The following is a 25875-nucleotide window of genomic DNA, read 5'->3' on the forward strand; positions in this document are numbered from 1 at the left end:
TTCCTAACTCAGAAGGTTGTTCTAAGGGTAAGTTGTTAGTAAGTGATTCAGATACTGCTGAGAGGGAGGTTACAGAAACAAGTCGTAAAGAGTGATTTTAAAGAACGGCATGATCCTTCCCTCAAAAGATAATATGGGTTCCTGCACATGGAACCCAAAGAGGAATGGTCCGAGTAACACGGTTAAAACCAGAAAGTATTAGATACCGATTATCCCCGGTGCTGACCACACTGGCTTTCTGAAAGGCCCATGGAGCAGATATTTGGGGGAGTGATAGTCTTTCTCTGGTGCGGCTTCACCTTGTTTGTTGTTCTGCTTATTTTGGTCGACTGTTGAGAAGACTTCAAGTCTGAGAGTAAAGGACAGTATCTGTGTAATGACACAGGCGCGATGATACCAGCAGCGTGTAACTACCCCGCGCGACGGTGCTGTGAGGGGGGAGAGGCTAAGCGGCATCTGCTGAGTGCCGGGTGGCGAGCGAGAGAAGAAGGGTCAGAGAGAGAGAAAGCAACCACAGGTACCCGTCCCTGCCTGCGCGCAGGGGAAGGGCGAAGTGCTAAGCCACAGACCTGGAAAGTAAGAACGAGAGAACTGAAGAGCCGTTTCCTATTTTACAAGTAAACACCTCGTGGGATTTTACCCCTGGCTGAAGCCTATTTGTATGGTTTGGATATTTTTGCTAGGCTGAAAACCCCCACGTTCCTGATCCTTTGTGCGCCAGGCTGCGGGGCAGAGAGGTGCAGACGGACTGGCTGTGCGCTTTCATACACATTCCGTTTTCCTCTCCGCTGTAACCTGTGGCCTCAGCCCGCTCAGCTGTGTTACGGAGTGGTTTCATCTCTGTGTAGAACAGCGATTTTTATTTTTTTTTTCAGGGCCTCTAAACAGAAATAAAACTACTGCTGACTTTAGGCTTGGCTTTATTTGGAGAATCCGAATTTCCAGAAGAGTGCAGATCTCAGGCCAGGCGCTGTAAGGTGAATTAATATACAAAGGTTGTCTGAAATTGGATGAAGGAGAGAAAGACTAGAGTTTAGGGTGCCGGCTGAGATTGGAAAAGACAGTTTAAATTACTGCTTGTGAGTTAATGTCATCTCACTAGTCAATGTTAAATAGTCCATATTTAGTATCTGAAAAAATACCATCAAAGGAAGTAATGGTGATTTAGTTGATAGGTTGTCTCTGCTTTGTCTTCTGCTCTGTAATACGGTAACTTGTTTGGAAATCCAGATGCATACACACTTCTGTATATGTGAAGTTATATATGCACGTGTATACGCACATATATAGTCATATACTTGGTGTTACAAATGTATGGCTTATAGATTGACAATTATGATGTGTCTATATACATATGTGTAGGTGTATAAACACATGACACAGGTATCTCCATTCTGGCTACCGTATTAAAACACACACATATTTGCAAATGATCACCAATAATGATTTTCATGTCTCTTAGTGCTTACACGTTTAAGCAACTTCTTTTTTGATTTGTTTAGCAGCAGCAACAGAAGAACCTGAGGTGATTCCGGATCCAGCTAAACAAACAGATCGAGTGGTGAAAATAGCAGGAATAAGTGCTGGAATTCTGGTATTCATCCTGCTTCTCCTTGTTGTCATATTGATCGTCAAAAAAAGGTAAGAAAATGATCAGTGCTGATCCCTCTTTTTCTTTTTTTCTCCATTTCAAACAACAATAACTAAGTGGGTATTTTTTACAGGTCATTAAAAAAAAAAGTTTCAGGACCAGTAGCTCACATCAGCTTTTGGATGAGTTTTGTGTTTCCTGTTCTTTCGCTGTGATTTTTATGATGGATTTAAAGAGAAGATTACTTTATATTTGGGATCCAATAGCTATACATTTTCTCATACTTACTTATTTCCAAGTAGTTTTAAATTGCAGTTAGAGTAATATACAGAATATTAAAATGTGTGGAAATTGAAATTCATGGAGCCTTTTTTTTAAAGCAGAAAAAAAATAACAACTTACTGCACTTTTCATGTTGTAATCACCTAATGAATTTGATTTTCTATATGCAGCTCTAATGAGTTATTTGTATCTGTATGTTATCCAACTTGCAAAATAATGTAATTTTATACCTCTCTTTATGCTCTTGTAAACCTGGAGTTTTTTCTTAAAAGTCATACCATATCACTGTAAAATTATCTAGTGAGTCCTTAGTGCATGAAATTGTTTAAAAGCGTATTAATTTAAATGAATTTTAATTTTGTTAGTGATTTCGTAGCCAGTAAGCAATATCGCCATCTTCTGGCATTGTGCAACGCTAACACTGCATCCAAACGCTCCTACCGATAGTAAATTGTGCTACCCTATTGCTCGGTCAGTTTTTGGAAGTCTGGACTTCCCAGTTGTTGCAACTCTTTTAACCCGGCATAAAAGTTCATTATATGGCTCCGTAAATTGGTAGTTATAGCATCGAAACCCATTCCTCTCTTTCTGCGCGCCCCCTCCCTGGCGGGTCCCCGTCGCAGGGCACAAGCTGATTTCTCTTGGGTAGAATGAGACCCTTGTCTTCCAGTGGCGTGTGCCTCGCATTCCCTTGCCTTTTGCAGAAGTATTAATGAAAAGTGTATTTGTAAACGTTGCGAATGTTCCTCTGCAATACAGCTTGCTGTTATTTTTAAAGATTAAGAAAAAAAAAATTGAAATTGTACCTAAGATCATTCTATATGTTGTAATTACTGGTTTGCATTAGATTTTTTTAATTTATTGCCTCTTTACAATTATCCCTGGAGATATATAACTTGGAGGAGAAACGTCTGCATTAGAAACATTAGGTATGCTTATAGTGTTCTGTGTTAGTTAGCTACATATGTGATTTTTCCCCAAAGTGCTTTTACTTTTCTCTGTTGTTTACCTCTGTGGTTGAGAATTAACACGTATGCAAAAGGTCCGACTCTTCATATGCAAAAAAGACATACAGTCAGCCAATTTTCTTTATTTACACAACTTCTGAAAAACAAACAAACGAAAAGTTGTTTTTCGGATTTCAGGAAGGATTCTCTATTTTGTAGCTTTATTGCAAGGTATGTGCTGGGGAGTATCATCTTCTTAGTGAGTGTTGCTGTGGTCCCCTTATATTTAATAGAAGACTGTGTGTGTGCCCGTGTGTGCCCGTGTGTGTGTGTGTGTGTGAGAGAGAGAGACTGTCTACCACTATATAATGTCAGTCACTTCCAGACGGGATTGACTAGTTTTGCAGGTAACAAAAAAAAAGGGGGAGCTTAAAATTCAATGTGTTCATTTTTCCTATCCTTTTTACCTCTTGCATTCAGAGTCCTTTTAGACTTGTACTTTCACAGTTGAATTGTTTGATGAAAGTAAGTTAATTATGTCCCTGAAATGATATTTCAAAATTTCCCCTTTCCCTTCCTTCCCTTCTCTGAACCTGTGAAGGCAGTACCCTCTTAGGAATGATACTTGATCATCATTCTAAAGCACATAACATTTCTAAACTCCTGTACTATTTTGTATTCAAAATAGGTGAGAAATTAACCCGTTTAATGAATCTTTAATGTTTGGCAATTTTTCATCATGATAGTTTAATTGGTTGTCTACCGCGTGTGTTATAGGTGTGCCATTCCGCCCCCCCCCCCACCTTCGGGAAAGTGGGCAGGCTTTTTTTAATAACCAGCGTTAGTCGAGATCTCTTACAAAAAGCATAGAAAACCTTTGTATACCTGAGTTAATTCAGTGCATCTAGTGAACCAGGGCGATTCGTATAATGAAGCCAGGAACAGCTGTAAAAACCCTGACACATTCACACGTACAGAAACACACTTCACTTAGTTGTGGCGGGACTGAAAACCGATCCGTTTGAATCATCTTCTGTAGTGTACATATTCAGTGATCCATTATGTAGTATCCCTTTTGGCACCTGAATTGACCACAGCTTATTACATGGAAAAGTCAATAAAAAAATGGTTTCTGCATTTTCATTGGTTTATTAAGTCGTATGCACAGCCATCGCTATCTCGATCTGATTAAATGCAGCATTACATTTTATTGAAAAACGGAGTACTAAGCAGTTTTGTTCACGAGCTTGAGATGTTTTAGGCTTTGCCTGATCATTTTGTACAAATTGGTTTGAAGTTTTCCCGAATGAAGCTCTTAACAGCTCTTACGGAGTTTTACTGGAGTAATCAAACCAGCTAAGAAAAGGGATACTGCATCTTTAACAAGCAATGCCATTTTTATTTTCTAAGTCATTGTTGGACTACTTCCAAATGTCCTTCATTTCCTTCCATTTGTTTACCTTCCATATTTTTAATGCTTAGCATGACTACGTCAGCATTTCCAATTGTAAGATTTTAAAATAGAAAACATATGTTTGCATTCAGGACATGTGTGGTATATATGTCAGTACACACGTATCTGTTGTAAACGTGTATTCCTCAAAATGTGTGTACTCATATAGCTACATGTAGTACGCATACAAACATATATGTATACACCTGTGTACCAATAAAGATGTTAAAATGAATGACGTTAAATTTGTTTTCTGATTAAATGTTTTTATTCATGCAATCTTTAGTTTTTGTAACTGAAAAGTAAAAAGCATTTTACTGCGCAAGATTTGTACACAGCTGTTCATTTGTCATGACATCTAGGTGGTAATCATTATATTATGCTGAACTGCATGTTGAAAATACACAATCCATTTAATTTTCAAATTTTTTGGCAATAAATGAAATCTCAGCATGTAATTTTCTCAAGTGATCTTTCTAAAAAACAAATCATTTTTATATGCTAGTGTATTTTTTTTTAATGCATGGCAATGTAAGGCTAGTTTGTGCATGAGCAAGTTGAAATGCTAACCGAAGAAACATTAATTTTTTAATTTTTTTTTTAAACGCACATTTCTCTGCTTTATTGAATGTGACAGAGTCACGCTTTTCATTCACCATTGCTTCTCTTTTTCCACTGTCTGTGATTTGCTTGCCAGGAGGAGCTACTATTCTTACTCCTACTATCTGTAAGTAGAATACGGGTGACTTACTATTTTACATGTTTTAAAGATGCAGTATCCCTTTTTAAAAAAGAAAAACAGTCTCTATAATTTTCCGAAAGTTTTATTGATAGTTACCTTTCTTTATTCTCAGGCTTGAAAAATTGCTTGTAGCATTGTTCCTGTTATTCTTACCCTGTTTTTTTTTTAAAGGGATATTGTATTTCTAACTGTATATTGAGACTTTTGCTTTTCGCTACAGTTTTTCCCATAACTGTCATCTTAGTTTATTGTAATCATAATTTAATTTGCATTATGATTCCCAGCGACACATCACACTAAGGAAAAAACCTCTTCTCCGGTTTCCTAGCTAGAGAACTGTGCTTGTAAATCACAAATTGTTCTCTCTTAGTGTATCAGTTACCAGGAGTGATCCTGCGCACCACTTTTCCTACACAAATTGTAGGCAGATGCCAGACCTTTACACTTAAGTCTGTGCCCTCCCAACGGCAGAGCACCATGTCTGCCTCTGTGATACCAACACCCCCCCCCCTTTTTTTTAACAGACATATTTTTTGTGAAGTGGTCAGCATCTGTTGCTTGTAAGGTGCTTTGCATACACATTTTAAAGTGTGGATGTTGCTTTATGGCATTGGTTTGCATAAAGTTTTGCTTCGTTGAAGCAAAGTCGGCTTTTTTTTTATACACGTGACCAAATGAATTTTTGTGAGGGCTGCAGCAGTTTTGGCTGTGATTGAGCAAAGCAGTTACACACATTCTTAATTTTAAGTAAATGTATAAAACCGTTGACTTCAAGGGGCTTTAAAAATGCACTCGAGCGCGTTCATGAACCGGCGGTGTCTGATAATGATGCTCTTCCACATTTTTAAGCAGATTAGTTGACTTCTTTAAACAAACTTAAAAAAAAAAAAAAAAAGCTAAGCTGGCTTAGCTAACTGCCATTCTCTGGTTTATTGTGACAAATTATAATTTCCTTGTTAAATAACAATTGCTTGGGCTCGAGATAATTAACCGCACAGTTTCATCCAATGATGGAGCACTTTTTGCCTCCAGCTCCCACTGAAACACCCACCTGCACAGGTTCACCCAACTGGATCCTTTAGCAGATAATGAGAATCATTTACACTTTCTGTCAGCCCCGAGTACTTTAACCTAACGATTTTCTTAAATCTCCTGAAGCATAGATTGCATGTGCCTTTAGCCTACTGAGGGAAGGAAAAAAGGAAAGGAAAAAGAAGTCGTCAAACCCGGAGGGAGCCAGGAGCTGTTGAACAATAAAGCTGTCCTCCCGTTTCCCAGCAGCTCTGGGTTGTGGTGCTACAACACAATGGGCCTTTTTAGGAGTTGAAGCAGAGCATAAGAATTAGAAAGTAGCTACTGTAATAAGCTAATAACTTGAAAGCCTTAAGAGCTGTTGATTTATTTAGCGTAGCTAGCAAGTTTTGTTTGCTTCAAAGAAGGGCTTAATAGAGGCAAGAGATGACATGTAATAGTCTTTTTGTTCCATTTCTGAGGTGGCGTTAGAAAAAGGCAATCTTCAGTGTATGGAGACTATCTGAAAGGCTTTGAAACTTGAAAAAACAGTCTGAACTAGAAATGCCAGTTTTATGTAAGCTTTGATAGTATTGGGAACCAGTTATAAAACTCAAGCAGTTTCACTTTTGGAAGTTCTGATGGTCTTCATTTGTGCGACCAGAGTACCATTTCAACCAGCTTTTCTCAAGTAAATCAGAATGTGTGGAGTAAATATATAAAATGAAGCATTTGGGGGGGGACATCCAACTGTCACTGGCTTTTTAGTTTTCACTGAAGAACTGATACACACAGAACCCCCATGTACACCACAAGAGTTTGATGAAAAAATAATAGGTTTAGAGATCACCCTTGGAATTTCTGCAGCGAGGGGGTTATTGAGTAGCAATTTTCCAAGTAGTCTATTTGTAAATGGAGAAAAGAAAGGGGGAAACACAAAATAAGGAGATGAGTCCCATCAGCGAAAGAATCTTTGTTATTGTTGGGAGTGCTTTGTCCATCTATATCCTACTTTGTGGCCCCTTATTGAGAACCAAGCCTATTAACTTGAGAAACAATCCTCTAACATCTCCTTAAATATGCAAAACCAGGAAGCGCTTCCTGCCCTAGAGAGTGGTATAGATCCTTTCCAGTGGATATTCCCAGGACTTAACAAATAAACGGATGGATAATTTACACTAACTTTCTTTTTCTCTACTGTGTGTGGCACAGAATATTAGAAGTTATCGGAGTATAGAGGAAGAGCAAGCAGTCCTTTTAGTCAGAGGAATGCAAGATAAACACTGTCTAAACAGTTAACGGGATATTTGCCCATATTTTATGCAGAAAGAGCTTGTGAAGCTAAGCTGTGTTTTAAGCATACATTTTCAAGAAGCCAGTATTTTCGTTGATGATTTTGTCTCTCTCTCCCGCGTGGTGTCAGATTTATCCAAATAAGCAGGTTGGCTATCTATCATATTGCGGTCACAGCTTCAGATGAAAACGGGGAGATTTCAGAACAGTCTGATGTATGTCACAGGTTCCTGCAGCACGTCATGCTGCTCTGCATACTTCCTGCTACTTGAGATACACCCTTTACGAGTAGTAGGCTTTAAGTGATAATGAAAACATATTGTCTGCTTCCATCTGACTTCTGGAGACAGTGAAAATCACTTCCAGTCCTTCATCAAAAGGAAGGAATTGAGAGATATTTCTGAAGCGTGCATTTAAAGGGCATCGGCTGTTAATTTGGGAGGTTTAGTTGTACAGATTAGGTTGCTGTTTAACTGTGGTACAGGCAGAGTATAAGGCTGTTAATGTCAAAATTTAAGATGTTCCCAAACTGCGTGAAAGGGTAAAGTGGTGAGGGAGGTTTTGTTTGCTTTTTAAAGAACCGAGGTTCAGTGTCAGGAGCAAAGTATGGTATCACGTTGTATCTTGTGTGTACCGAATGGGAAGAACAACTTTTGACATAAAAGGTAATATGAACCTATATCAAATAATTATGTTTCTTTTGTTATTTCGTAGGGGTTTTGACTAACAAAGTAATTTGGAAGGTTAAATGATTTCTTCCTAACAAGACAAGCAAGGGGAATGAATTATCCATTTATAAAATCAAAACACAGATTTAAATGGAGATGGTTGATAAAACTGCACGCACAGATGCTTCTTATTTATCATTTCAGTTAAAATGTAATTATATTCCCTAATTTGTTTATATTAGTGTAATTACTCCACAGGAAAAAAAATTATTACCAGGGTACAGAAGTTAGCACTTCCATTTGGCATTTGTGTGTGTATAGAAAACACAGGGTCGTGACTCTTTCATAGCGGGGTACATAGTTTTATCGATTTCACGCTGGAAAAGTGAACAGAGGAAAATCAGCCAAACTTTTAAACCACTCAGGATTATAGATAATGATTACTGTAGACATCAGCGTTCACCAAATATTAAGGTGGTTTGGGTTTTTCTTTTTGGCTGGGCAGCAAACTTGCAAAGAAGCGCAAGGATGCCATGGGGACCACCCGCCAGGAGATGACACACATGGTGAATGCGATGGATAGGAGTTACGCCGACCAGAGCACCCTGCATGCCGAGGATCCCCTTTCAATCACATTTATGGACTCTCATAACTTCAGCCCCAGATGTAAGTACGACAGTGATAGATACTCCTGAGTGGAGGTGCATATAGAAACATGGAAAAGAAATCTACTTTTTAAGGAAAATTGTTGTAAGCTCCAAGTTTTCTAGAAACACCGGTAAACCCAAAGGTTGACTAGGCATGTTCGTATGTTATCCTTATTGGTATGTGGCCAATTATTTGAAGATTTACATGTACTTTTAGTATGTGTTGATACGTGTTCTGGGGAAAATATTATACTTCTAGAGTATCTCAATGAAAATCTGAAATTGAGTTTTCCCTCATGAGGATATTTAATACCAACATGTTAAATATTACTGTGTAACACCATGTCTGTAATGAATAATAATATGAGGTCCAAATTAATTTCTTTCCTTTGGCAGTAAGGAATTTATAACAGAAGGAAACTGGCAATTTTCGTTGCTGTTTGTGAAGTTGAGGAACAAGCTTGTTAATATATCTGCAAATTTGCTCTGTATTTATATTCCTTTTTTGTAGACTTGTCAACTCTCTGGTTTTGACAAAGTTTGGCAGTTTGGGTTTCTGACTGTTACGTGTCTGGGTTCTAGCTACCACAGTCCAGCACGCCTGCCTCCCAGCATCTGCGCTCTGCCTTGCACAAAAGCAACGTGCTTCACTGGCAGGTTCCGAATACCTCAAAACTAGTGTGTAAGTTAGCGAAGGGGCACAATTCTGCCATGGAGCTGGCAGGAACCTGACCTTCTCACAGCCACACGGACTTGTGGTTTGGCTTTAAACAGATCTGAGCAGCCTGAGCTGCTTCCAAATGGCCATCTTTTGGGAATGGCGCTTCATCTCCCTCCTCCTACCTCCCATACTGCTTACCATGCTTCAGCAAAATACATTCCTGAAGGCTGTCAAGTTCCTTCCCGACTGCTATAAGGGAAATGGATTTTGGAGGAGGGTTTATTGCTCGGTTTATTGAGGCTTACCAAACTGCAGAGCGCTAACTTTTTAAGTGTCTCATAACCGATTATAAATGGGAGTTTAGTATCAGCCTGTGAGTTTATGTGCACAGTTTTGGCTGGAACTATTTGAAAATTCTCCAAAGTTTGATGTCTTGTTGGCACTGAAATTTGTGGAGGCAGGTTTGCAAAGACAGTTCGATTTGGACTAAGTTATGGTGGATCCCAGGCAAAGTATCCATCAGGAACCTATGTGGCTATTAGTGGGCCGGGGCTGCCAGGCACTTGGGCAGCCTTCCAGATGGACTACAGTGACGCCAGGAGCCCGTGAGCCCCAGCCACCACAGCTGTCCTGGTTGGTTGGCAAAGAAATTTGGCATCACTGTTTTCCAGCGTCCGAGGTATGTGATTTTTTGGGTGTTGGGAGATTCAGTTCTCCTGACCATCATCTGTCTTGAGGCAAAGAACCTTCCAAGCTTCCAGGGTTTCCTGCTATGCGACAAACTTTAGGCAGATTTCTTGAGAACTGGAGCTCAATTTTGTCACAGAGCTGTTGGTATTCTACATTTTTGTTCCAGGTTGGAACAAACCCAAACTCTGGATTCCGCCATTTCTGTCTGAAACAGCGCATTTTTCTCTGCGTGGTTCCAGTTGTGATAATGTATGATAAAATTCTATGAATTTTATTCAGACATCTATGTCTGTGTATCTGTGATTTTCCTATACTCATTAAGTGCAATATCTTTGGCATTGCACATAAAAAAAGCTATTCACTGTAAATATGTATATAATTTTTTTAATTACTTGGAAGACTTTAAAGAAATACCATTTTGTTTTGAGATGAGCTATTCAAGCATTACATGAGAGGATGGTTTTAAAAGGAAAGGAGTTGGTTCTGAGAAAGTGAGACTTTATTGTGAAGCGAAAGAACAATAGTGAAGGAGGAGCCCTTTCAAAAACTAAATTGCATGTAATGTCTTCTTTATTTCAATTCAGTAGGAATCTCTTTGCCTTTATCATTACATTTCTGAAGTCCAAAACACTGCCTTTCATTCCTCTTTTATTCAGGATGCTTTCTGGAACTGTCTTTTCATTCTGTTTTTCTGTTGTAACAAAATTAATGGGGTTTAGTTATCACTTGGTTATACTCTGAAGTACATTGTTTTTATTCTTAAAATAAACAAATTGAGGGTAACGTATTTCTTCATGAGCTTTGTTTTTCTGCAGTGCCCAATGATCCACTTGTGCCGACAGCTGTGTTAGGTGAGGACCCTAGTCCTTCATTATTCATTCCTGCATGAGTTTTGTCTCCTTGCATGGTTGAACTTAAGAACAGCTTGTTTTATGTAAAAGGTAGCTATGCTGTTATCAGAAAACAGCTCTACACTCAGTTTATCGATTCAGAATGAAACTGACACTGCTTTTAGAATAAAAATTATTTTATGTTCTCATTAAGAAGTTATTCCTAGTCAATGCCAACTGAGGAGTAAATGAGGAAATAGGTGAATGGAAAATACTAAAAGTTTTCTCCCCAGGGCATTTAAACTGAGTTCCGATGAACAGGCATGATAAGCTAGAACTCTCTTAAGAGATTCATAAAAATAAAATTCAGATCCATATTAGCATTATTTCATACCCAAAGCTTGATTTTCTAAGTAAGTAACAAGAATGAAAACAGAAAGGGAAGAAATTCTGAAATATTCAAGAACAAACAACAGCTTTATTTGCAGGTTCTGTACAAATATTCTTGTATACCTATATTAATTACATTTTTCAATTCACCTTAACTAGTAAGTTTTTCAACTTTGTACTTACCGTAAAAAGATGAATAGGTGTTGGGAGTGGCCAGGCTGCTTGTTTCTATGTTGCATCTAACACTGAATGCACGTTTTAGAGGGTTTTTAAAAAAATACAGGGATAAAAGTATAATTTGTATCCGAGTTCTTGGTTTGATAAACACAATGTGCAGTATTGAGTTTCAGTCAATTGCTGAGGTTATATTAGGACAAAACACAAATATCAGAAAGTAGACGTGAATGTAAACTGAGGTTGAAAATTAGATTTCTAGAGGTAAAGCTTAAAGGTAGCTGGAGACAATTTAATCCCTCTGTTTTGAGATGGGACATTATACCTATAGTATAGACTGTTTCTGGCAATTGGTTGTCTGTTGTGTTTTAAAAATTTGTAGTGAAGAGACTCTTACTTTTGCAGTAGCACGTTCCAGTGCCTCACTCCTCCTAAATAAAAATAAAATTCAGATCCATATTAGTAGTATTTGGGACCCAAAGCTCAATTTTCTGACTGAGTAGTGAGTTACTACTAACTGGGCGTCACTACTGAGTATTATTACTCACTCCTAGTTCTTCCTAACTAGACTAATCTAGACCACATCCTCATTGTTGTAAATTGAATCATTCCCTTTGAAGACACTCGTAGAAAATATGGAGAAGTGACACTCCTGTCATTTCAAACCAGTCTTTTACCCGTTGAAAGGCTCACGTGTCCTCAGTTGTCTCTCTTCTAGTTGAGTTAAAACCAGTTCTTTTACTCAGCGTCTCGTAGCTGATGTTTTCTAAACTTGTTATCATTTTTTCCTCTGAACACTTTCCAACTCACGGGTTGATTTTTTTTTTAATTGTGGTGCCCCTAATCAGGTACAGTCCTTAGAAGTCTCAATGCTGAGCTGAGTGGAATAGGTACCCCCATGCACTACTTGCAGTGTTCCTGCTACCCAAACTGTATTTTGTCCTTTTTGTTGCACTCGTGTTGCTGACTTGTATTGAGTTACCTGCTAAAATCCTGGTTATCGTTACCTCGTCCGTTACTCCATTTTGTAGTTATATATTTGACTTTCCTTTCCTACGCACAACATAATGCATTCACCATTTAATTCATCTTGTTGATTTTTGCATTGTCTCCCAAATAATCGAGATAACCTTGAAATCTCTTCCTGTACTTGTGAAGTGCTTGTGGTGCCTTTACTGCTCAGTGCCCTCTGCCCATACTGTCAGGGTATTTTCTGTCCCGTTCTGCAAGCTGTGGGTAAAACTATTGATAGAAAGTATACCCAGGAGGAGCCTTTGCAGATCTTCATGTAAAGCGTCCTCTGAGACTAACAGCAAATCGCTATTTGTGAGTAGTCTTTGGCCTTTGTCAAGCTGGGTATACTCACCGTGCAGGAGATTTATCAAGTCATGCTCTGCCCCATTTCCTTTGGATAATGTTGCAAATGCCATTCTCTTGACTACAGTAGTGTCTTAGAAAGTTTATAACCATCCGAGCAGTTAGCTGCCGGCGCCTTCCACTTTGAGCCAGAGAAACCTAACCAGGTGGTTTAAGAAGTTTATGAGGGGTGGTGAAATAGCACCATTGCCTGAAAGACCAAAGGGTTAGACTCAGTAATTCTGAATGCTTCCCAAAATTAGATCAGTGGACTTACAGTCATAGAAAATGAGTCTTTTGCTAAAATTCTTCTAAGATCATCATGTACCTTTTAGCTTTATTCCAGGCACTTACAAGCTACATAGATAGTCTCTGGTGATACTTGACAAGCTATTCCTAATAGCTACATTTAGGCTATAAGCATATTCCAAAGGTCAATGTGTTGCCACTGCATTGTGGCAGGCGCAGACACGGGCAGCTGTGAACAGCAGGGACAAGGAGTTAATTGAATAACAGTTTAATAGTTCCTGTCTGCGTTTCCATCTGCTGGTAACGGTGTTTTGGGCATGATAGTCTCCAGGTATAAGCAAAGCAATGCTAGTGGGAAGGGGTAATATTTTTCATTGCACGGACTGAAATAGCGGAGGGAAGTAGACAAGCTTTTGGGCACACCATGTAAAGGGGCTGCGTACCTGCAAGCTTGCTCCTTTGGACCTTGATCATTTGGTCTACCGCATCTCCATATAGCCCTTGCTTGGCCCAACATCACAAAACAGTTTTTCTCTGTTTTATTCAGAGACGAGCAAAATTTTATGGGTTCTAAATTATAGAACATGTTATTTTATGTGAAGCTCATCACTTTGTAGCTGTACTAGGTTTCTTTCTCTTCATGTATAGGTTATTAATGCTACTCTCCGTTCTGTGTACATTAGCACTAAGTTAGTATGACAATTTTGCTTTTCTCAAGTTCCTATCATTACATTGATGGCATAATAATGTGGCCCTTATATTTTTAAAATGGCTTTCATTGTTACCTATTGTGAAGCTTTAACAACTTTTAATGTCGTTTTCTTTTAGTCATTTTCTAATATAGTCCTGAAATAAATTTCTTATGTTCTGTTCACTCATTGTTTTTTTGCTGCTTCAATGGGTTAAAGTGCCTATTACTGGTAAGTATACTGCAAGAAATGGGAAGAACTGCAAATCCTGAAGTGGTTTGAAATGTGTGTGATTTAATATGGGTAACACTGCAATAAAAAGTGACTGCTACATGTCACTCACACTATTAGGCGGTTTAGTGAGGCATAAATGTACTGAAATTAGCAACTTGTGTGACTGTTCAAAGAATTGGGTTTCTCACTAGATGATCTCATTTCAGAAGGCGTTAACGGGGTTTGCATTTTGGCGTGATTGTAGAAAAGCCAACCCTTGGGGTGTTCGTTTTTTTCCCAGAGTGTTTTGCTTCCTAATTTAGATCCTGTGCAAGGAAAATGGTAAACTGATTTTGAAGACGCGTAGAAGGGGTCAGCAACCCACTTCTCATTTCGGTAGCTACTTTTAAAAAAGGTTTCAATTGGAATTTTTCTTCCTCTGTAAATTCATTTGAACTGCTGATTGCTAATTTAAAAAAAAAAAAATAATCGTCACAGAAGGGATTGACTAAATGCGAGTGCTTCATGCAGCTTTAACATTTGGTATTGATAAGAGGATTGGCGTAACATAGGGCATGAGAGGAGGCTTCTTTGTTTATACAGCGCAAAAACTGCAGCTGAAATCAGCACACTCAACAGTTTCATTTCTGTGCTAAAAGACCTGAGTTAAAATGACCACTGTGGAGTGCTGATTCATCTTCCCAAATGGAGGTGGTGTTCTGAAGCGGTAGCATAATTGCTCCTCTTTTTTACTGGGATCTCAATTTACTGTTTGTTGGCTTTAGACAAATGATGGGCTGATAGCACTACAGAGTTATTCTAATTTATTGTTTAAGGTGTAGTATTGCTATTGATACATATTAGCCATTAAAAAAGTTACTTTAGGTGGTAGAGGCTGGAGTTCCCAAGTCCATTAATGTCATAAAGTTTTGTAGCTTCAAATAAAATGCCCTTCAGACATCTTTATTGTGGGATGAAGGATTGCAAACTTTTGTACGTGTTTGCAGTTCAATTCCTTTATGTACTTCACAGCATTTATGTGCTGGAGAGTAGTGCTTTGCGTTCTCAGAAATTAGACATGTTTTTGAAGGAAGAGGTTGGCAATAGATGTTGATATGTACGGCAGCAGGTGTTACTGCCCTGCGGATACCTAATGCATTGATTTCTTGTGAATACAGATGAAAATCACAGTGCGACGGCAGAGTCCAGCCGGCTCCTGGATGTCCCTCGTTACCTCTGCGAAGGCACAGAGTCCCCCTACCAGACTGGGCAGCTGCACCCTGCCATCAGGGTGGCTGATCTGCTGCAGCATATTAACCTAATGAAGACCTCTGACAGCTATGGATTTAAAGAGGAGTATGAGGTGAGATATTCAGTGGTGGGTTTTTGCTAGGAAAAATCCCTTTGGAAGGGGCAACCTTTTGTTTGTATTGCATTGTGAAAGGATGCAACTAAATGTCATGGGTTTATGTGAAAAACAGATAAAGATAAGCAGGCATAAGCTTCCTATATATGCAACCCAAAAGTGAAATAGTGAGTGGAGCCCAATGGTTTGAGCCATTAGAAGTGCCTGGAAAAAACACTATCCGTATCCTCTAGGACACAAGAAGACATGTCCTGCTGAATCTTTTTAGCATGTTGTAAGAAGTTGCCGCCCTTGCGTCGCTGTTTCTTAGTTGAAATACTGTTATTAGTTATGTGAGCTTTCCGAGCCGACTTCAGCACAGATCTCCTGGATTAGGTTAAAGTGAAGATTTAACCTAGCTGGGTTTGTGAGAAGCGCTGACTGGAAGCACTCTCATGAGTTATTATAGCATCTCAGTAGGGCAATACTGGGACTAAACTCCAGCTGAGAAGCAGTAAAGACGTGCTGAGGGTAGTAACTCCTTGAAGTTCTAATTAGACCTGCCTGAGCACGTCTACTTATAACTTTAATGTTAAAATGGAAGCAAAAAACTCTGAGCAGTGGAGGTAGAAGATGAGCACAGATTCGTTTCACTTCTGATCTCTGAATCGGTTGTGATTCTTTGGGATTAGAATATCAGGCAGGACACACAGTAAAGATGGGAATGGTACTGCCAGGGTCGCATGCAATACAGCTGGGTTTAAAATGAGTTTTCTCTGAGTAAATAATCTCTTCTGACTCAGTTTTCAACCTTCTCTCCTTTCTGCAGCTCTCTCTACTGTAACATAAGAACTGGAATAAATAAATCTGTGGTTTTTAAAAGAATATAATTCTCTTTTCCTCTCTTTTACTTAAATACGCCTTGTTATGCTCTGCCTAACTTCAGGGCTAAGCCCAAGTGTCAACCACTGTTGAGGGGGAGGGTGGTCCCTGGTGCCACATCATGTGTTTTCCTGCTTGCTGCTACTTCTATTACCATACATGACATCTTTGCCCTGGCTTGAGCTTCTGAGTGTGCATTAAAGTTTTGTTTCCGTGGCTACTATGTACTTTCTGGAGGTAACTTACCCAGGTCAGAATAAGGGAACGTCCGGAAGGAAAGAATAGCGTAGACCTGCAGCAGCTGTAAAATATCTACGGGCAATGAAGAAAAAGCCGAGGAGGAATAAAAGCTGCTTCTATCGCTACTGAGAGATCAGAGTCTTAAGAAGAGTTCAAAAATCTATAATAATTTTGCTAGTGGCTAGAGGGAGGGATGTGAGGAAAACCTACATGAACGGCAACCGTTGGCAGAAGAGGCTTCCTGATGGCTCTGTAGGAAGCAAAGCCATTTTACTAAGGAATATGAGGAAAGCAATGTAATGCTGTCGTAAACAGGCTATAAGTTATGGTGTCTTGTAAGAAAGGTGATCGGCCTCCCTATGTTTTCTCAGCTTACTGTTGCTCTTCCGTAGCAAGGCTGTCTGAGCAAGTTTAGCCTTCCGGCAATTCCAGGATTTGAAATCCCTCTGGAGTCCCTCAGTGACTTGCCCATTGACCCGTAGCAGTCAGAGGGAGAGAGCCTCCCTTCTTCTCTAGAGATATTATTATTTCTGTACCGTGGTGCCATCTGGGTGACCAGAGCAGACGAGTAAAGCTGAGCTTGCTTTATGGTAGGGCAGTTCTTTTAAACTCTTATTTTTGGAGATAAATTAATGGTCAGATTGTTTTCTTTCGGAACATTTTTATTTATAGAGTTTCTTTGAGGGGCAGTCAGCTTCTTGGGATGTCGCTAAGAAGGATCAAAACAGAACAAAGAACCGCTATGGAAACATTATAGCATGTGAGTATCCGTGTGCTTGGTTTGAGCGGTAGCTGTAGTCGCGTGTTACTCGTGCCATGTTCTCTCTTTCTTTACAAGTCTCCGGTGGCACCCCTGCTCAATACCCCAAGCGGAGAAGGAGGACAGTGCCTTTTCCAGCATTTTGTTGTTGTTGTTGTTCGTCACGGTTCAACTTTCTTCCTTTTATAACTCAGGCTGAATTTCACATTTGCATCTGTGTTGTGCAAGCTGTGGTAAGCATATGACAGCAACAAGCTAGCACTCATTTGGATGTTAATTTGGTGACAGTTTTCTACAATTACAGTTTATTTCAGGTAAATCTGACGGCTTCAGAACTTTTCTGCTTTATGTGAATGATAGCTGATGCACCTGAATACAGTTGTGTAAAACGGATGATTAAGAGACGTGACTAAAATCAGCAGGTTCTATCTCTTGTCTCTAGGCATAAAGTTTCAATAGTTTAGATTCATCCCCTGGGATAACGCAATTTGTTACCGTTTCACAAATGCGATTGAACATGCAGGAATGAAGCTATCAGAGAAGTCCCTGAACGGGTAGAGTTACCTCTTCGTCAAATCCAAAGTGCATTGCTAACTTACTTTTTTAATGTCTCCATATGAACTTGAGCAGGCTGGGGCCTGTGAAGTAAGGAAAGAGTAATCAGGATTTTTGGTTTTCTAGATTGCCATCAGTGGAGTTGATTTTGAAAGGGACTTTGAGCAAGTGACCTGGTTTCTTTGTGTCCTTTTAACCACGTGTAATGGTGTGATACCTTGCAGCTACACTTAATGAAGTTTAGTGAATGTTTTTGAAGTAATTGGGGACCTCAGACAGAATGGTTCTTTGTAATTCTGCGTAAACGTTGTTTAAGGGTTGTCAATTGTAAGGCATTTATGGTAGCTAATTTTGGTTTTCTAGACGATTTACCGTCATATCTCACTTAAAAATCACACTTCAAAAAGGCACTGTAACCACTTGGTTTTTACAGATGACCACTCCAGGGTGATTTTGCAACCTGTTGAAGATGATCCATCTTCAGATTACATTAATGCCAACTACATAGACGTGAGTGGATTGTACAGCTTCTCCCTCTCAATTTGCCACCTTCTCTATGTGAAACTATTGCATGTTATGCCTACAAATTTATTGAAAGCTTTCTTTTATTAAGAACAAAATGTACACTTTCCTTGTTCTCCGTCCTAGTACTCACTGACATTGTTGTGCTTTCTTTCACATCTGACTTTGGTTTGGGCTGTAGATTTGGCTGTACAGGGATGTAAGTACCACTATATGTGAATAACAGCATCCTATTGTAAATATTTAATATAGATATTGTTATTAATTACTTTCCTATTCTATTTTTATCACTAGATAACTATGCATGCCTCATCTAATTTGTCTCATCTGTTCCTTTAAAAGATTTCCTTTTGTGTGGATATTTTTGGTACCTGTTTTGAAAAGATAATTTAGCCTTTTGACTTAGCTCTGAATATTGTTAGATAATTCAGGTGAACCTGTCTGTCCAAGAAAATTTGCCGTTCACTTTTTTTTTTTTTTTGATGATGATGATGATTTTGGCCACTAGCTTTTCTTTTCCCCTTCCCATTTATACGTGAGAAGCTGGATAGTGTACTGTACTGTAGTCATCTGAAAATGTACCTGTGAAGTAGTCATAAGACATGTTCGACAAAAAGGGAGGAATGATGGCCTTGGGGGGGGGGGGGTGTTTTTTTGTTTTTAATAACTATTTAGACAAATGATATTTAGCCGACATTTGTCTTAAGGTGCTAATTTAGGTATTGCAAAGTATATACACAAACATACATATACAAAAAAGCGTTTTAAAATAGTAGAAACTTCCTTGCTTCTGCAGAAAACTTTTAAAGTTTGAAATTCCATGCTTTGATTAAAATACAAATTAAATTATAAATTAAAAAAGAAAACACCTTGTACAAACGGGAAATCTGAACAAATTCTGCCAGGTGTTTTGATTAACAAAATGTAACTTTTATCCAATTAACGCATTAGGAATAAACAAGTTGTTGTATTCAAAGGAATTCCAAAGTAATTAGAAAGATACTGGAATAGCTAGTACAAGTGTTTTTAAAATACATGACTTTGGTTACTTTTCTTTATAATTGCACCTTACTATTTTTTCCTGTCCACTGTTACTTGACAAATTATTTAAGACCCTCTCAACTTTCCAGGATGTAAAGATTTAGCTCCAGGTATATCACTGTCTTTTTATTTTGATATTTTTTACGTAGCAATCTCTGTGAAGTGTTAGGCTCATGATATTTTGCCTGGGGCCTTAAACAAGAAAACTCTCCCAGATTTGTAATAATTCCGGTTCCTTGAGGACGTTGTTTCTCTTATTTAGGAGTAAATTGAATCTCATTATAATGAGACAGGAAAGCTACAAGTTAAAACTGACACTTTGCAATTTTAAAGTGACACTTTTACTTTCTTCTAGAAAGCATTACTGAATGTAAAATAGCGTAGCACTTTCCACTTTCATAATTTGAAGCTGAGGCTTGATATCAAGGACTCCAAGAGAAATTTTTTAGTCGTTTGATGCGATCTTGGTCTCTTGTAAAGCCAAGAGTAAGATACTCAGAAGTTTTTTCATAAGCCCCAGAGAAAGGTGCTCTCACTCTAGACAGGATAATGAAGCAGTCCGTGGAAAAATTTATAAAGTCCTTGGGTACACTGAAATCCTTCACTTTAGTAGCATCTTGTGAATACCAGGGATCCAAGGACTCATGCTCCCCTGTAATGCAATACTTGAATCAAGTGGCCTAATAAAACTGTACCCTAGAAAATAATTGGAGCTATTCTTTAACATTTGCACATTGTGAAATTCTGCGTTGTCTTCTCCAGCAACAGCAAAGTTTCCTTCCTCTTTGTAGCTAATGTTGCTGGCACCAGTCAAAATATATTCTGAATGATTTCCTCAGGAGCAGAATCTCTTTGTCTTGTAGTTTTTACGCAGACGATTAATGCTGTACAGCACCGCTAACATTGGCATACACCCAACTAACTGGAAAGTCGTGCAGGGTTATCTATCTATCTATCTGTCTGTGTATGTATGTATGTGTATATACTTGTGTGTATCAAGTCCAGTACAATTGATGCACACTTTGTGCAGTAGTGCAAAATATTTTGCAAAAGATTTGATGGCAGTAGGACCTCGACTCTGTGCACGTACCACAGTGTCCAGCTCTAGCGTGGGAAATGTCTGTCCCCGTTAGTTGTGGCTCGGATACATACCTCTCTGTGCCTTACAGTATTTCTCTGTTTATAAGAAGACAAAGGGTGTGTATTTCTTCATATTTGGATGATTTGGAAACATAGATCAACTATTGAGATAATCTGATGGCAATGAGAATTTTTACTAAATTTTAAATAAATTCCCCAACATTTTCATCTGGGGAGATAATATCAGTAGAGGACTAATTTTTAGGCCCAAGGGACCCATTTAAAATACTCCTTCCCGGTACACTGCAATGTCTGTTCAAGTCAGATGTTGTTATTTCCATTTTATTCGTTGTCGTTCAAACTTTTTCAGTATTAACCGTTTTTTTAGCTTTTGAGCTTCATGGTGCTCTTAAATATTGGTTTGTTCTGAAAACATTGTCTAGAGATTAGAATTCTGTAGCACCTTATGCTTTTATTTTCCCCTCTCCGTTAGTAATATGGTACTCAAACCAATTTATATTGCTGTTTTAGGGATATCAGAGACCAAGTCACTACATTGCAACCCAAGGTAAGAATCTGCCAGCAATAATCCAACCGAACAAGTGTTCCTCTGTAGCGTCCGGCAGTGTTTTGGTAAAATGGAAGTAGGTGAAAAGAAAGCATATCCAATATTGTGAGTTGTCGTCTCGTGTTATGGTAAATTAACACAGCGTGTTTAGGTGGAATGTGAATAAATGCAAAAATTGCGCTAATTTATCACGTTAATTAGCTATTGAGCAACTCTTTCAGTAATAAATTCAGCCGATAACGTCAGAAGCTACTACCATGATTTCCAATTATGAAGATGAATAGAGAAAAGAGGCATGTGGACAGAGAAGAGAACAGTTTCAACCTGCCTTGAGGCATTTTTCTTTCCATATTACAATGTATTATTTTACTGTCTAGGATTTAGTCCAGGATGGAGACGGTGAAGATAGTAATGATAAATTAAACGCTATCTCAGAAAATCTGGGTAAAATAAGGCCAGAGAAGGACAAAGCCTCTTTGTTAGGAAGAAGTGAGGGAAATCTTTATCATATAACAAACACCCTGCTGATAAAAAGGGGAGTTAGAGGGAAAAATTGAATTTCTATGGAAATTATTCATTTTGTATTTCTGATAAAACTCCTCACAATGTGGAAAAACAAATAGATTAGTCTAAAATTGCACTGAAATATCAGAGGCTATGAATTAAAGTAAAAATAATTAGATTTAGACGTGTCATTATTTGATCTGTGAGTATAATCAGATAGCTGGCTGGAAATTTGTGCCCTCGGTTGATTGTAGCTGCACACAGGAAAGACAAACTAAAGGCTTGTTTTAAAGCAGGATGCTCAAATTTCTGTCCATGCGGGTTGGTTTTGTTTTGGGGTGGTTTTTTTGCTGTCTAAACAAGTCTCTACGGCAGTTAAGTCTACATTTGTATTTTGTTTCTCTTTTACTATGTAAATCATTGCACATAATAGTGTATAAACGACACAAAAATGTATTACTGCTTTAGTACGCAGCCTTTGATCTAGCGTATGAAGGAGTATGGCTGAGTTTTCAGATGTGTGTTACATACAGTAATATTTATACTACTGCTGGATTGTGGTCAGGGAGATATTTCTGAGATGGTTGTAACAGGGTAAAAGCCTCTGTACCTTAACTCAACATGTCTCGTCTCTGCAGCAGAGCAGGAGGCAAAGCTTAAACGAGTGCTCCTCGTTTGCTTCACAGGGAAGTAGTTAAGTTAGTTTAAATACCCTTCAGCGGGAAGTTCACGGCTCAGCGGCTACTTGTGTTTGCACGCTTTGCCGGGAGGCAGAGGGTAGGCGCGCAGGATCTGTACCACCAGCCCTCCCTCACTGCTCCGTCGCTCCAGTGTGGGCATCTCTTCGGTGAACATCTGAAGAAACTCACGCTCAACACATTCTATTTAGCCAATGTAAAACAAACCTAGAAATGTAACTACAGATGTAGTCACACGTTGCTGCGTCCTTGTAGTTTTCAAGCAACTTCTGGTGTTGCGCTGTGTGGAACACCTGCTATTAACTTCTTTCAAGTGGTAATTCAGTTAAACTGAGAAGATTCAGCATTGATTAGAAATAACAATACAGTCTGGAAACTGGCACGACGGTATGATGATGTGGTTTCACGAGGCTTTCATCTCTGAGCAAGTGCATTCGTGTGTGTCAGCTCTGTAAAGCACTGGATTTTATTTTTAGCATTCGCTTTGACTGTTACTTTGTTACGCAGTATTACTTGGAATTTTTCTTAACAGGTCCTGTTCATGAGACTGTGTATGATTTTTGGAGAATGATATGGCAGGAGCAATCCGCTTGCGTTGTGATGGTCACAAATTTAGTGGAAGTTGGGAGAGTAAGTTCTTGTTTTGTTTTTCTTTTAATGGAAAACCTGCTGACGAGACACACTATCAGCAGAATGTAGAAGAGCCCCGCGAAGGACAGCCCCGCGTCCTGAGAGGAGGGGAAGGGGGAGAGTTGGTAGTCCAGACGTTGTTGTGGGTTACAGTATTGTGTAAAACGAAAGCGAACTTCTGAAGAAGTCTGATGCTATGTTGTTTTAATGAGTAGTCAAAAATTGTCTGAATCCAAACTTCGTATTTCAGCAAAATAGATTTGTATATTAAGGCACTCAAATGAGCAGAGTAAGTGAGCAAACGCACTTCTATATCAGCGGCTAGAAATCAGCAAATTATTTACAGTTTAGCAGTAACACGGCCCTCAGGGAATAGTATAAAGTATCTGGGATTACCTGCAACAGTTTGATTGCTGATATGAAATGCATCCCAGTTTAACATAAGTGGAAATATATTCCATAGCTCAGCACTAAAAAAAAAAATAAACGTTCGTTTAGAAATGAATTGGCATCTAAGTACGGCTGTGTAAAGCAGTGGAAACTCCTTGTAGCTAGTTCTTAACTTGACAGAACGACCATTAGCCGTCATTTTGGAAATAAATGTGGTATAATGCAGTACATGCAGTAACATATCCTCAAGCTTTTATTTTTCCTTTGGTGTAAAATGCATTCCCATATTGTATTTAGGTCAAGTGTTACAAGTACTGGCCTGACGACACAGAAGTTTATGGTGACTTCAAAGTGACTTGTGTAGAGATGGAGCCCCTTGCGGAGTACGTCGTCAGGACCTTCACTCTGGGAAGGGTGAGCATGTTTTGAAGGGGCTCGGCAAAATACTGTTCCCTGATAGCACGGAGCATGGGGGAGGCTATGCTTGCGCCTGTTCCTTTACAGTACCAAATCCTTCTGTCTGGCTAGCGGGTCCACGGTGTAGGCAGCCTTCCCTCGCCGTGGGAGTAATGCGTTGCGTCTACGCTATCGAAAGATGCGTCTCACTGTGGGATTTCAAATTTCCCCAGAAATGTTGACTGCGACTCTCCCCCCTCTGACAGTCACCTCTGCTCTGTAGCCACACTTCTGAGCCGAGTTATGAGTCACGCCTGTCATTCATCTCCATTCACTCTGCCCTGAATGCTGCTGAGTCAATCTCACTTAATCAAAAGACGAACTCTGTGAGTGCAATATATGCCACACGGCACACGGTTGTGGTCTTCTGGTAAATCCTTATACTTGCCTGTAAATGTAGCAGGCCATTGTCCTAATTAGCAAAACTTCTGAAAATCGATGCAAATTGCATCTAAGTGTGTAAAAAAAAAAAAAAAAAAAAAAAAAAATCTAATGAGGCAAAACCAGCATACTTCATGGCAAAAGTTAAAATTATGATTTCAAAATGAAAAAAGAAAACCAATGACATCTTTAAGCTTTGTATGCTCTTTGCTTTAAATAATTGGTGAAATTATGAAAACCGCATGTAGATTCTATCAGTGTGTGTTATCATTATTTAAGTCAGAGAATATCTAGTCTATTAAATACTTCACATTTCATAACCTTTTTTTTTTTTCCTTTTACAGAGGGGCTACAATGAAATCCGTGAAGTTAAACAGTTTCATTTCACTGGCTGGCCAGATCATGGAGTTCCTTACAATGCCACAGGCCTGCTTTCCTTTATACGGAGAGTCAAATTATCTAACCCTCCTAGTGCAGGGCCTATTGTTGTCCATTGCAGGTGTGTACAGAAGAGGTGGACTGATTTTTTCCACAACTGTGTATGTGAGCTTTTACAGTAGTCTCTTGTGAAGCATCCATCATTTTGAAGTGTTTTGTTTTTGTTGTTCCCTTTTTGAATTGCCTAATTCACACTGCGGGAGGATTTGGCTGTCTACAGCAACATTTGGAAATAACTGGATTCTAGTACACTTTTCCTAAATAGAATAGCCAGATATTTTCTTTTTCCTGCAAGAGCTGCACCAGCTAAATCATATACTTCAGGCTATCATTTTAGGTAGCTTACAACAATTTTGTGACAGCATTCGAGAATAAGTATAGGTATGGCTGCTTTGATAGCTTGGTGTTGCGTATAATGTCTGAACAGATTATTAATTTAAATCGAAGTAAACAAGTAGATGAATGAAGATGGAATGAGGTTAATGGCAACAAATACAGAACGTTGTTTTTCCTGTGCAAGTTTTGCAAGGTTTATGTTGGTGGGACCCAGTCTTTTGACAAATAGAATTTTCTTTCAGCACCATCAAATGTTTATTTACATTCTGTAGATGAAGTTACTCAGCCTTTACAGATTTTAAGAATTCACTGTGCAAAAGATGTCCGTAGCTTTATACAAAATCAAAATAAATCAAGAGAGAATCTTCTGGATACTGTTAAATGTGCTGCCTAAACCAGCTTAGAGCTTGGCTAGTAAAACATACGCTTGAGTTTCTTATTGTAATATATCATTTAAAAATCATCCTTAGTTTTATTAAATAAAAACAAGATCTGTCATATTTTGAAGTGCATGAGCTTAATCATCCTCCAGATTTCAGTTTAACTAACTTTTCTTTTTTACTTTAAGTATTGATCTGGGAGATAAAAGGAGGAAAACAAGTTTTTTTCCTGTTACTTAGTGGATCAAATCTGATGCAAAATGGTTGGTTTGGGCACATCAAAAGATTTAAAGGACATTATGAAGAGAAGGAGAGAAGATAAAAATTAGGTGGTGTTTGTGATGAAAGGACCGAATGACTTCATAAAAATGCTCTCAGTAATGGCTTTATAAAGTTTATAGACGTTTTCATGGGGCTATTCCTAACAGAATTTACTGATTCTTTCTAGTGCTGGTGCTGGACGAACAGGTTGTTATATTGTGATCGATATCATGTTAGATATGGCGGAAAGAGAAGGTGTTGTGGATATCTACAACTGCGTCAAAGCTTTACGGTCCCGTCGCATCAACATGGTACAGACAGAGGTACGACAGTTTACCTTCAAACCACCTGATGCTTTCTGAACTGTGCTAAGTCAGAATTTCACTGTTCCTCTGAAAAGAGCGGCCAGTGACCCCGTTGAGGGGTTATCTCCACTGGGGAGCGTTGCTCAATGCAAACAGCGCCCAGAACCAGGGTGGTGCAAGTCCTGCCGCCTCTTTCAGTCTTCACGCAAACAAGTGC

At 38.9% G+C, this 25875-nt stretch overlaps 1 protein-coding gene across 2 annotated transcripts in view; it reads left to right on the plus strand.

The window, feature by feature from the left end:
- Positions 1-25875, plus strand: part of PTPRK (protein tyrosine phosphatase receptor type K) — a gene marked incomplete at both ends in the record, with an annotated part of 423191 nt that overhangs the window by 385218 nt on the left and 12098 nt on the right. The window contains 12 exons of one of the 2 annotated variants that reach the window (XM_082481081.1): positions 1503-1641; positions 8493-8653; positions 10801-10836; positions 15065-15249; positions 17026-17113; positions 18102-18178; positions 18372-18389; positions 20843-20879; positions 22614-22711; positions 23399-23515; positions 24283-24437; positions 25541-25676. In XM_082481081.1, the coding sequence (XP_082337207.1) occupies positions 1503-1641; positions 8493-8653; positions 10801-10836; positions 15065-15249; positions 17026-17113; positions 18102-18178; positions 18372-18389; positions 20843-20879; positions 22614-22711; positions 23399-23515; positions 24283-24437; positions 25541-25676 (1247 nt within the window). The remainder of the gene's footprint in view (positions 1-1502; positions 1642-8492; positions 8654-10800; positions 10837-15064; positions 15250-17025; positions 17114-18101; positions 18179-18371; positions 18390-20842; positions 20880-22613; positions 22712-23398; positions 23516-24282; positions 24438-25540; positions 25677-25875) is intronic. The other variant, XM_082481082.1, reaches the window with a different exon arrangement.

This window comes from Vanellus vanellus (assembly GCF_965231255.1).
Source record: "Vanellus vanellus genome assembly, chromosome: 3".
Classification (NCBI taxonomy): domain Eukaryota; kingdom Metazoa; phylum Chordata; class Aves; order Charadriiformes; family Charadriidae; genus Vanellus; species Vanellus vanellus.